Source organism: Acanthaster planci, linkage group LG08 (genome assembly GCF_054643075.1).
Source record: "Acanthaster planci isolate LZ-2023a linkage group LG08, COTS_SCS, whole genome shotgun sequence".
Lineage (NCBI taxonomy): Eukaryota > Metazoa > Echinodermata > Asteroidea > Valvatida > Acanthasteridae > Acanthaster > Acanthaster planci.
In genome coordinates this window covers 9,023,667-9,037,366 of record NC_141784.1, presented here as the reverse complement: position 1 = coordinate 9,037,366, position 13,700 = coordinate 9,023,667, and the positions used below count along the sequence as shown (strand labels likewise).

Sequence of the window (13,700 nt, the reverse complement as noted above, 5' to 3'; positions counted from 1 at the left end):
TAGGTGCAGGATTCATTATTGAATCCAGTAGGCTCAACTGTGGTGTGCAGTTTCCATCACTCCTGTATGTGAAATGCATGCTATATTTTGTGGTACTTACAGTACCTGTTTGTGGTATTAAGCTATTAGTATTTAAGTTTCTTGTGCATATTGTTTTATGGTAGATGAAATATTGGTATTCTGATGGGCTGTTCTCAGCGAGGCAATGTCTACCTCGGCAAGTGCAGTGAGTCTTAAGACTCAAGCTCATGTTGTGAAGAAGCATCGGAGGCGTCGACTGTCAGAGGGTGACTTAGCCAGTGCAGCCCTTGTAAGTAAATTTTGCATTTAACATGACTTACCAGTACATGTACAGGCCACTGTTGATTTGTTGTTGGTCATTACACAACCTTACAGCTCTTATCTTTGAAAAAATGGGAAATTGGGGGGGGGAGCCGAAAGGCTGAACATCTACTGTAAGTTGCAGCGTGTGCAGTAAAGGCCGGTTTGTACTGCAGGCAAATGTGACAGTGAAGCAAATTTGACGTCACAAAAAATTGCCGCAAAATTTTGCTCAAGATGAAATGTGTTCAAATGTTACGAATTGCCAATGTGAATATTTGATCATACGTCAGCAATTCATGCTCATACATGTAATTGCTTGCACACAAAGTACGAACCAGCCTTGTATGGGCTTGACGCACCAAGCATTCTGGTTTACATGCATATATGCTACTTATTACATGCATGTACCAGTATTCTCCTGGGTGGAGAAATTATGCACTTGAGTTGGGACAAAGTGGCTTGCCCAACAAGGGCAAGCAGCTTTACGGCCATACTTCCAACAGCTGGATCTGAACCCCTGACTCTCTGATCGTAAGTCACAAACTGTAACCACTCATAGCCATGGGCCACCCCCACTATGCATGCACAACAATAACTCATTGGCCATTATGATCCAACAAGTAAAGCCACTCTACATGTACATGTTCATACCAGTTTCGTATCAAACTCTCAGACCACTGAAGTGTACACAGAGAGCCAATCTCTGCCACTCCTCATTTGCAAAATTGATTTGGCGTTTAAAAATGGAATGATGAGGACAGTGACTGACTTCAGCACTCGAATCTCATCACGGCCACAGCGGTCGGTGCCCAATTTGCGGCGTTGCCCTGAAAATTTCCACTTTGTCCACGGCCAAAGCTGGCCATGTGCCCCATTTTTCCTGGTACTGGTACCCTTGAAACAAGACCCTATACCGGTAGATATTTCCTGTAAGTTTCTGACTTCACATTCAAGTGAATGTATTTCGTGTTGCGGACTACCGGTATACTGGGTACTATACTGATTACTGGGTTATAAAATATTTAAATTATATGATAGCTCGAGTACATAAAGAACCCCATTTTTTGTTTTTCCAGTTTCTAAACTCGTTTTGCAGAATATTTTACAGCTTGGCCTTGTTACCCCTGTTATTGGTCGCAGTGCCGTTAAAATGTCCCATTTCTTAAGATCAAAATGGCGGTGCCCCCAAAAGTCAAAATTCGATTTCTGTGACTTGAACCTATGCGTACATGTGCGTGTAATTAAGAGAGTACCCCTAAATGTGTTAGCCATATGGTACAAAATAACATGTAAATTTTGAATCTTACTTTACAGTTGTATGATCAGGGCCCAAATTGAGCTACTTAATATTTTAATGAGCATTGTTACACTTGTGTTAGCACAGCAAATATTTGCTTGTAGGAGCTACAGTAAAGCAGTTGGTTACCAGACGATCCAAAATGGTATTACATTGTAGTTCACTAGAGTACTTTTGCCAGTCATGTAAAATTACTGTGGAGTGTGCTCTGCTAGATTGCAGTGATGTTACAGGGTAGCATAGTACATGAACATGCACATGAACATGTACATGTGGCGAGAGTTCTGTTTACCAGTTGTCATGGTACTGTTAGTGTGTGGGGCGGGGCAGGACTTTCATGTGTATGCATGTATCTCATGTCAAATTCATACAACCTGCCCTCACTTCCACTGGAACCCATCTCGGTTGAACTCTGCAGTCAACCTTTCAGACATCGTTGTTGCAATGATTGTAGTTTGTACATGTGTCATGGGATTGCAGGACTACACCAAACCACACATTATTTGCATAAACTTTTTGGAGAAGTGTACCATCAATGAATAATTTTCTTCAGAATTTTTCTTAAATACCGGTACTTGTACATGTAACGCCTGCTCATCAAATCCTCAATGGATGGCAACTTAAACAATGAATACTTCTTAAGTATTATTATTTTGTTTGTTTCTTAGTTATAATTTTTAAAAGGTACCAGTCACTACATGCTGACACATGATTGCTCAGTGGGGGAATGAATGAACTCAAGTTCAAAGTTGATTATGATTGGCTAGTACTACCGGTAGCTCATTGACATTCATGAGCATAGTCCCAGACAGAAACTGATCAATGTTCATGAGAGGGACCCCAAAATCTTCTCTTTCTAGTAAATACAAAATTTGCAGTCCATTTTATTCCAAATGCTCTGTGTGAAAATAGCATGACCCGATTTCACGTTTTCAGTTAGAGGAAACCTGCTTGATTTTCAAGCATTTGGCTGGCACTCTTCTTCCATAGAATAATCATGCATAAAGTGTTTGTTATCCCATCCCTTGATGCATTGCAGATGTCGCAAAAGTAGTAGACTACATGTAGTTCAAGCAGGTGTCCATTCAGTGACAAGAGGTTGTGATGACAAGCAACTACCTGCAATAATTACATTTGTAAGAAAAAATGCAAACAGGTACTAATTGATCTGGCAAATGATACATAATGTACACGTAAATGTACGTGAATACTGGTAATTTATCCCTTGCTAGACTTTTTGAAAGTATTGACTTGCAATACTTTTGGGGAATTACATGTACATGCAACCTTTACATGTACCTTTGGGGCATTCGACCGTGAAGCCGTCTTTGTTTGGTTTTTGTTTGCTGGCCTTGGCTTGAATAGTCTGTTGTGAGAAAGGTGGTGCCAGTAGCTTGCATGCATTGTGATGTAGTCGCCCACTGATTTCCCTGGATTGGTAAAGTCTGCACTTGTCGTTGTGCCAAAATGTCCCGGTTACGGGAGGCAAGACTGAGTCGTCACGCGGCTACAGCTAGTCTCATCGCCAAGAGGCGTTCATTCCACGAGGCGCTTAATCGCACCCTGGAAGCTGATGCTGAGGAGGAACTTATTGCAAACTTGGTTCATGAAGAGCAGGTAACATGTACATGAAAAACAAATTGGGTGGAGTGTCCGTTACTGGTATGGACACGTGACCCAATACAATTATGTCAGGGAGATCACTCAGTGTACTTCGAACGAGACTTTCGGTTCTTCAGTGCTACCTTTTCAAAGCATTAACAGTACAGTCATGTATTGCATTCTCGTTTACTTCCTTGTACATGTACTGTACTTGCACTATACATGCAAGTAGTGCAGCCAGTTGCTGAAAGAGTTTGGGTCTCATACCAGCACATGAGCGTTGTTCACTCGCTGATCATACGGTTACATGTACATGTTTTTGCAAGCACCCAATTTAACCATGGCAGGGACTTTATGTTCAGTATTTGTAAACAGATCACAACATCACTTTTTACATTATTTGTTTGTAAGGGTGAACTGACGTAAGGGGGTTTCCCAGTGTGATCATTATGGCCCCCCTGCAAAACCAGTACCTTGTTATGCTGTTTATACTGTATGGGTCTCGCTTGGAAAGGGGAAGTGAAGGAATGACACCTTTTAAGTGGGGTCATGGCTCTAGTATTCCTATGGTTCAAGGCCTGTTGAAGATTTGATCTCATACTCCCAAGGCCATCTCAGAGAAGTACGACCTCTAAGTTACAGGCCCTCTGGTTCAAGTTGTTAACTCCAGTACTACATGGCAGAAACAACCACGCTGACCACTCAAAAGAAATTTACAGCATTGTATGGGGGGAAGGGAAATGTCATGAGTCAGATACTGTATGTTCTTTTAGCCACAGAAGCATGTGGACCCCTTTGATAAGAACCGTGGGCAATATTCACACCTAGGCTAGACAGTACAGTACCAGTAGCGCACCATCCATGATTGCATACACATATGGGGTACTAGTGCACCAGCATAAATTTATACAGAAGTGCACACTGGCAGTACCTGGTAATACAGTATTTGCAGACTTACATGTGCGGCTGAAGGGGAGACTAGTAACTACTGCTCCACAAGTTGCCTTTCAAACCAATGGAACCTGTTTGAATTTCCTATCAGTACATACATGTACATGTACCAGCAAACAAAATGACAACCAAATTGTAATCAATATCCACTCTAGGGGCATTTTTGTGTTAGTTTCCTTGTTCCAGTTTTCTTTTCCTTCCTCTATGACTATATTATAAACACACTCTCCACAACCAATTTCAGATTTTCAGATTCACTAATTTCAGATTTATAAAAGCAGTGCTGTTACCACATACATGCAGATAAGATCAGGATGTCCTGGTACACATTTACAGGAGTACACAAACAACACACAGCTGTCTGTAATGAGAGCCCACCTCAATACAGTCTAAAGTGCCCTTCCAAATTCTTGACAAGGGTTGTTAACCTCTGGGAAAGGTGATAGATGATTGTATCTTACCCTGAAATTTGATGCCCTGTACTCATGCAGTGACTTAGTACACCCACTGAAGTAGCCCCTCTAGTAGTCCGGTAATGTGGTACATGTACATGTGTATAGTTTAGGTATAGTTTAGGGAGTGCCACTTGGTGGTTTCAGCATCTGTGCATGGATCAAGTAACCGGTTGTGGATGGTTTGGAAATACCCATTTCCTCTTTCACTTTCCACCCATAAAGTCATTTGATTTATCACGTGCTGGGCAAAGCAGGAAATTGAACCTCTGCTGCATGTACTAAGTACCTGCCCCTGTTACTTTGTGTACTGGTATGATACACAAATGCTTAGTCTGTTGAAAACTTGTGAACGCTGAGCAGAATGTCATTCAAGGACTCGTTGACTTCACCAACTTTGACCAAGTGGGATTCGGACGAGTATCTGCAGCAACTTCTCTATGATGAAGAGTTTGAGGTACATCATTAAATGCTTGATTACTTCTGATTATGAGGATGTAACTAACTAGTGAACTGTTGTACTACATGTACATGTACATTGTACATGTACATGCAGCAACTGCTGTTTCTCTTGTGGCCGGTCAATTTTGGCTTAGTAGTAGTGCATATAGCATTGCTTAGGCTAGTTTCTGTTGAGAGTGACGATTTGTAATTTGGTCGAGTTGCATTAGGCCAAGCTGTTTTTTCTTGTACATACAGGACATGGCAACCATCATGCACACACAACACATGTTAAGAGAGTCCAATAGTGCTATCTGCTTATTGATCCTCGACCGTGTACATTTGTTGTGGCTCAATATTTGCACAACCTAAAATGTTATTAGTAATTGTACTGTACTTCAACACATGATCACTTTGATGGATTTTAGTTTTTTGAAAACTTTTGACTTACCGGGTACAGCATGTGGTGGAGACATTGTAGGCCTGTTCTTTTAGTTGTGCTTTTGTTGATGTGAATTTGTTTGAAACTCTTTAGTTGAATGGTGCAGAGTGCTGCTAAAAATTGTGTCCTGTACATGCATGCTCATGAGGCTTGTTTGTTCTGGTTGGCTAATCAAGGACGAAAAGGTAGATGTTCTCAACCAATAACTCTTGTATTCTCAATACCTGGTGGCTGTGTCTTCAGATATTCACAAGGTCAAACTGAGAGGTGAGAGTGAATGACTGCAGATTTTCACTCTTTCATTTTCGATTCAAGTTTCCAATCATCTTTTAATAATTTCGTCATAATTTCGTCATAATTTGTGATACTCGCCGCTGTAGACATGACGGAGCAATATGTGCTACATGTAGCTTCAACATGCGCCAAGAGCAGCACTGTCCAGGTTCAACAATACATGTATGTTCTTTCTACACTGATTTCCCAGACCTTCTGAGCAAATATGCAACACAAATTATGGAATGAGACGTACAGTTTATCATCATATCAAGGATGTGAGAACTCAGCCTTTTCATTTCAGCATTTTTTAGGTTCAGATTTGACCAAACATTTCAACCTTTTTTGGACTTCTCTATACAGATTTAGTGAAACTTTTTATACATATATTTCAGCTCTTTGTAGTTTTTAGCTTTTTGTTGTACGTGGCTGCTCAGCCACTCACACCCTTTTTACATGTTTCCCATTGACAGCTGTGAGAATGACATGTACATGCAATGGTTGGTGTATTATCCTGTCAACCTACATGTACACGGATGAATGAAGATTGCTCGACAGGTTTCAGCTTCCTGTATGAACTGGTTTTAAGTTCCATAAGTTCCCGAAACAGTGATAACTTAATTATACTTGAATGAACTTGTACATGTACAAATACATGTACGTACTTGAATCTACATGTACATGTACATGTACGTACCGGTACATGTACCCGTACATGTACATGTATGTTAAACAAAACCAGTTTCATGAATGTTTGAATACAGATGTAGTAAGCTATGTTGCACATGTAACTGTAAATGTACATGTACATTGTACATGTAGATTGTTGCCAATTACAAAGTCCATTCATTTGATAGGTATTTAATCTGTCGATCCACTGACTCAGTACATACTTGTTTGAACGTGCTACAAAGAGACAGTGGTAAATCATATCAGGGGTTCGTGTACAAACATACATGTGCATGTACCTGTACCTGTGTACATGTACGTTTCTACAACAGGTACATGTACATATTGTACACTGTATATGTATACTGCCCATGCGTGGTGTACATGACTGTGGACTTGTGTTTCCCCAGGGAAAATTTCCATTAGACTTTGGCATGCCAAAGGAAACAAAGTTATTAAAGTTCAGCTTGATACATATATCATGACATAACAGCTGCTTGTGCAGTTTTCCTGTTATGACTGGCAATGTATGGGTGCTGTATTAATTTTTGGCACCTGTGAATGCTTATTTGGAACTAGAAGTGCGTCAATGAAGGCGGCTGTTTTTTTTTTAAGCGTTGTGTAGTGGGGGGGGTTAGGAATGCTGAAACCTGTGATGTACATGTACAGTTGGCTACATGTACGATACATGTAATTTATGCTCATATTTTTATATTCTGTTATTCGAAATTGCTTGCATTTTCAAATATGGAAGTCCCAGTAATTGCGTACCAATTAATAATAACTACAGAATTTAGCAGACTTTTAAACCTGTACCATTTTTATACAAATTCAAAAAGATATGAAATGAAATATGCACATGTTCACATTTATATTTTGTGAAGGATGGCATGGGTCCAAGCTTGTTCAGGTTTCTTCTGTACTGTACATTTACCATGTACCTACCAGTATAGTGCCTACATGTGGGTATATTTTCCAAAGCAGTATGAGCTACATGTACATGTAGTACATGTACTTGAGTTTAGTGGCTTATCAGAGTGAACACAAGTTAGCTTTTCCGCATTCTTTATGGAAGTGGTATTCTTTTTGGTTTGTTTTGTTTTGTTGCTTTTTTTTATTGTGTCCATGTATGGTACTGGGTACGTGTATTGCTCCTCTTCATACCAGTACAAGTTCACGTCGTTTAGTCTGGTTAGCGGTCCCTGCATTACATTACAACCTGCAGGGAAGGATGGGAATGAGTCTGTTATACAAGCGCGACCATTGATGGAATTATGCACAAGTCATATCATGGGTACCATGCAAACTGATGAAGATAAATCAGCGACAGTAGTCACTCTCGAACTTCCCAAAGCTGTTTTCTCTCTTGTGCTTGTGCGTGTTATCAGTAGAATGAGATTTCTCATGGTGAATGTGATATGTGGATATATTGCCCTGTCATGTGATCATTATGGACCAATGAACACATAGTGTCCAAGATCATTGAAGACAGAGGTTCATGTTTGACAATTTGAAATATTGCATCTGCATTAAAACTTCAAGCTACAAAAAGCCTATAGGCCTACACAGGAAAGATCTTATAGCATACACAGACACATGTACATGTAGATACTGGTATTTCTAGAACAATGATAATATCAATGGGCAGCACATGACATGCCTAAACGTACAAAGTTGAATTCTTTGCGGGAGAATATCTTTAGAACCATACATGTAAATCCGACAGGGATGAAACTTACACACATTTGTACCATAGACCCGAACCAAGACATGGTACTGGTAAATGGTAGTGGTACATAATTGCTTATGATTTGCTTTTTAATTTTTTTCATTAATTTTGATACCTCCAGACCCGAATATACATGTACGTGAAAGGCAAGTGAAAGGCAAAGTACTCATATTTTCAAAATTGTTCAAGGGTCGATTTACATGTACATACTTGTACATGTACTGACCTGGAATGATACGTACATGTATAATGTACATGTACATGTACATATGTACCCGTACATAAACATCACATCTGCAGTACTCTACAGAGGATACATGGATATGTATTTAGGTACCGGTACATGTCCTATTCCGTGATGCCATGATGATTTCATTTAATCATCTGTTACACCTTGTACTTATTTCCTGATGGTTAATTTAGTTTACCATCACACTAATAGAATAAAATCCTGTGAAAGCAAGCAGCCCTCAAAAAAATCTCACACAGAAGAGCCAGTTACTTACATGTATTCTCTCCAGGGATTGACAATGTGTCTATGTGTAATTTTCCTCCTGCTTGTTTCTGAAAGAAATTCTTCTCTGTCTTTGTCCGCGTTTGTTTTTGACGACTTTTGCCAAAACTGATTCAGGAATCCAGTGAAACAGGTACATGCACGTGTACATACCGGGTATTCATGGTACAAGTGTGTGTACACGTAATTTTAGACTTGTTTGTGTCAATGGCTGTCAGATTTTGGGAAACATTTGTTATGCACAGTACATGAGTACATGTACATGTACAGCTCAACATGATTTGTTTCTCAAATCTAATATTACTCAACCTCTGTCAAAAGTGTCATTATCACAAATGCAAAAACTAGCCTGAATTGTTAAGATGAAGTTTGCGTTTTTTGTACGGTGCACATAACATTTTTGTGGTGGCATGCTGTGGTAATTATTCCTCAATGGTGGCCCATGTTACATGTAATGCAGACATCTTCATCTGTTTCAACATTTCTGAAATCAACGAGCTACATGATGGCCTTATTTTGGTACTTCAACATTCCCTCGGGCCCCAATTTCACCATACAGATTACCGTTAAGCAAATTTTTTAGCTAACCATATGCCTGTAGCATTAAAATTTGCTCAGTGGTAAGCATACCGGTAATTCACAGCGAACATTTCATGGTTGCTGGGCTTAGCACAAAAACTGCATGGGTGCACATAGAGATACATGTATATCCACTAGGTTAAGCAAATTTTTCCGCTGGAGTTAGCCATGTTAGCATGCCCTTTCCTGTGCTTCCTGCTTATGTCTCCCTGAAATACATGTACATGTACATGGTGGCTCTTTCAGTGTGAAAATGTGTGCTGAGCAGTGCCCCGAAATTGGGCCCTGTGAACATGGTGAACTGGTAAGAACACACGGGTTGAATACCGGTCGGCCTTATGCGAACTTTTTCAAATTTGTAACTTAGACTGGAAGCAATGTTAGTTTAAAAATACCATCAAAGTATACATGTCAGTTTATGATATCACACACTAAATACTAAAATACACATCTTCATGCACATGTATACCGGTAGCTGGTATTTTATCAACCTCTTAGAGTATATTTGGGTCATCCCATGAGGTTGGGGCTCAATTTGTGATGGTGTCAATTGTTAGGTGGGTTCCGTAAAAATGAACAGCTATTTCCCTGCATGTGGATTCCAAACTGACATTGTTATACATCTTGCAAGGCTGAATACAGAGGTGTGTGTTATTTTTACAGAGTAAAGGATCTTCTCTACAGGTCACGACAGGTGGTAAAAATTACCTACAGTGTGTAACAGGGACACTGTCACAAATTGTGCCCCAACCTCATGGAATGACCCATTTGTAAAACTAAAGTAATCTTGGTGACAGAAATTGGTATGAGCTGAGAGCTTAAATCATGTACTTGTTCATGCAGGACAGCTCATATTTTTATGTTAGGCTTAAAAATGTACATGTACCGCCATATATTTTTTTACCCTTGACTTTTTAATGTTGTTACTCTGCATGTGTGTTGTTTATGAGCTTCGTGGTGATTAATAGATAAAGACTAAGGCTTGATTAAAACTCACTACACTATTAAAGATGAATTTGTTAAGTGGTTTTGGTTTCACCGCATAATGCCCAGCATTTTTAATCTCAATGAAAAGACAGAGTGAGAGTAAAGAACGGTTGAGTACACTGAAGCATGTGTTATATTTCATTTCTTGATACAGTGTACCAGTACTTAACTTAAAGGTGAATGCTTCAAATCAAGTGAAAGGAAATCATGATTGTAAATCATTTTATTCCTACCGGTACATCGATCCCGAAAAGCTGTTTCAAATCAAAACCAGTAGCTTCAATTGAAGAGAACCCAAAACAAACATTTCCTGAACCTTGTTTTCTCTGGAATCAGATTGAAGCTTAGGAAGTTACATGTACATGTATCTTTTCAAAACTGAAGACCTAATGATGCATGCATGTATACATATAACAGCCGTTCCCACTTGATCCACCAATTGGGGGATCTGATCCACCTTTTGCCAAATTGCCGGATCAGATCCCCCAATTGTGTGTAGTGGGAACGCTAATCGTTATAAGGTGGATCAGGATCAGATCCACCTTTCTTGATCCTCCTCTGGAGCAGGATACAGATCCCCCAATTGGTGGATCAGATCTTGCAATTGGCGGATCACAATCAGATGGGAATGCAAAAGGTGGATCTGATCTGGCAATTTGACCTGTCAACATCCATCCGTGCACAAGTGGCGCGAAACTTTTGCGGTCTGATGAACAAAGAAATATGTTTTTTGGCATGTAGCTCATGTGAAATTTTTAACGGACACAGCATGCACAATAAACAACTGCTGAACTACGGGCTAGCAAAATGTATCACCACACATGCGCAATGCATGCATGCCGCGATGCGTGCCTTGCCCTTTCACAATTTTCGTTGTGCATTCGTCTGTTTCTTAACCTTTTTCATTTGTGTTATTTCTTGCTTTCCATCAAAAACTAATTCCATGTTAGCGTATAGCCCGCAGCATGTGACAGAGTATCAAAAACAGAAGCAAAGTTTGAAGAGACAACATACGAGGCTGAACATTCGGTCCAATTCAAGTTCGTCACGTCAATAGAACTCCGCACCCAGAACACTGCAGGGTCACAGGCATGCCACCCCAGCACGCCACACTGCCACAGAGCACGCGCTTAGCAAGCTAGCACATGCGCAATACCGAACTCAGTGACCTTTCGGGCTCAACATTCCCGTCTGAAAAGGTGGATCAAGCGCAAGTGGGAACGCGACTTGCGGTTTCGTTGCGGTAAGATAACGATCACACCAAAATGCTGGATCATGATCCACCTTTTCCCCATTCAAGTGGGAACGCGCTGTTAGACACCAATGGGATTATCCACATCAACATCAGAGTGTGCCCCCAGCTGCTGGAGCATATGGTGCATGACAATTCCTACTAGGGTTAAATCAGAATGCTGTTTAAGCCAATTAACACCTTTTAACACTTGAGATCACTGGAAAGGCTTACAGAATAAGGATACCTGAACTAAGCAGGGTTCTGATGAGTTGATTTTAAACCTCTTATTTTCCATCAAACGGAAGCTTGAATTGGTTCATTGGTTAATGTCACAGAAATAAGATCAGCACCTTGTTACAAATTGACTGAGATAAATTACACAAGTTCAACCCCCCAAAAAAATTTTCTGAGACAAACTTTAATTATTAAACTCTGAAAAAGGACAATTCAAACAACCATTGCCTTCCAAAATGAACGTCAGTCCCCTCAATTTTAGAACCACGTGTACCTGAACTGGTACATGTACACAGAAATTTCAAAGAAGCTCATGTAAACAAACAAAACAATCATTTGATAATTTAGGATTTGAATTGAGTGATTGCATTTGCTGGAAAGATAAACTGTGTGAAATTTTCCACTGGACAGAAACCAAAATAATCAGTTGCATTTTGCATGTGAAAATATCTCCGCAGTGTACACAAAATGAACTTGAAATGAAATTTTAAGTATGAGTAGAAAAGACTGTCAGCTTTAATTCAGTTACCCCAAAAAACTAAAGTGTGACAGTTATTTGTGTAGAAAATAAATATTACTTTTGCTACATGTAGGTTACTTTTTTTAGAGGGGAACCCTGTACATGCAGATGACTTGTGACATGAGTGCATTTATAATTCTTAGTGCATTTACAGTTGTAGGGTACACTGTAGGTACTGAATGGTTCAGAGAAGTAATTTGCCATTTAAAATATTATGTAACCATGCAGTGACCCAAATTGTATAAATGTAAAATTTGCATTTTTAGTACGGTGTACATACCAGCAACACGTACGATGATGACCTCAAGATGATGGCTTCACCTCTATGGTTGCAGAGAACCAGTTTTGAACTAAGAACAAAGGAGCTGAATTGGTACTGGTATTATGTGAACGTTCGGTTGTTGAAACAGGAAGCAAATGAGCCGTTGTCTGATATTATAATGATGTGCAATATGGCTTTTGTTGGTTTTGAAACTCACTGGAGATAATGTTACCAAAACCAGGAACTCTGCCAGCTCAGTGGGGCTGAATCATTAATTTCCTGCTGCCAAGTAAGGCACTACTACCCTGTTGGAAAACTTTGGAGGTTGAAGTCACACAAGCAACTGGTGCATATGCATATCACCTGTAGGCACATCATGCTTGTTTTTCTTACTCTCAGGGGGTACACGTCGACGAGTGGCCCCATCTTTCGGTGCAGCTTTAGGAGCCGTAAGTCTTCACAACCACTTGCTGATCTTAGAATTTGTGGCAAATTGCAAGAGCCATAACTGAGGAAAAGTTTTATCATGCACTTATTATAGACGGTATGTTTTGGAGAGCAACATACGTGTATCAGTGGAAGGCTAGGGTGTGGTTCACTGTGGAAAGTTTATTCCTTTGGTGTCAAGACTATTGGAGGAACTCTTGACTTGTTTTTCTTATGGAATCCAGCAAAATGGCTGACATTGATAATGTGCTGGTCTGTCAGGCAAGTGTACAGATGAGGACTTTGAAATCTCCTTCGTCGATTCATCAAAGGCGGGCAAGTTCTCAGAAAGGTTTTCTGAGGTCAGCCACATGCGAAGACTGTGACTTGGAGTTGGAGGCCTGCGTACGTACCGGTACATGTATATATGCAACACATGCACGTTCCATGGGTGGTAGGAAATTTATAATTAGTTTGTAAAGCTGTCCATGTTTTTTTATGGAGTGACTCACTGAGCAAGGTGGTTATGTTTATGGACTGACTTTCTTTTTTCATTGATGCACATTACATGTACCATACATGTACATGTACGTACATTACACGTAAATGTACATGCTTGAAACATGTAACATTTATCACAACGAGGAAACGCAATTGCCGGTAGACATGGTAGAATGATTGTTTTGTAAACAGTGCATTGTGTCACTACCAAGGTAAGGGGGAGGAGTTCAAATCCTCCTGCTTCTTGGCATTTTTTTATGTAA

General features: G+C 40.0%; 1 protein-coding gene and 1 long non-coding RNA gene across 9 annotated transcripts in view; one reads left to right on the top strand and one right to left on the bottom strand.

Moving 5' to 3' along the window:
- Positions 1–12,666, bottom strand: part of LOC147798365 (uncharacterized) — a 43,623-nt gene extending 30,957 nt beyond the window's left edge. For 3 of the 4 annotated variants that reach the window (XR_015426180.1, XR_015426179.1, XR_015426183.1), the window contains exon 1: positions 4,636–4,774. This is a non-coding gene — a long non-coding RNA (uncharacterized LOC147798365). Of the gene's footprint in view, positions 1–4,635; positions 4,775–12,528 lie in introns of those variants that run through there. The other variant, XR_015426181.1, reaches the window with a different exon arrangement.
- Positions 1–13,700, top strand: part of LOC110990132 (transient receptor potential cation channel subfamily M member-like 2) — a 56,938-nt gene that overhangs the window by 3,438 nt on the left and 39,800 nt on the right. Inside the window, exon 2 of one of the 5 annotated variants that reach the window (XM_087140181.1) lies at positions 165–310. In XM_087140181.1, the coding sequence (XP_086996307.1) occupies positions 206–310 (105 nt within the window). In that variant the 5' untranslated portion in view covers positions 165–205. Of the gene's footprint in view, positions 1–164; positions 311–3,016; positions 3,239–4,787; positions 5,084–12,843; positions 13,342–13,700 lie in introns of those variants that run through there. The other 4 variants (XM_087140180.1, XM_087140182.1, XM_087140179.1 and 1 more) reach the window with 4 other exon arrangements.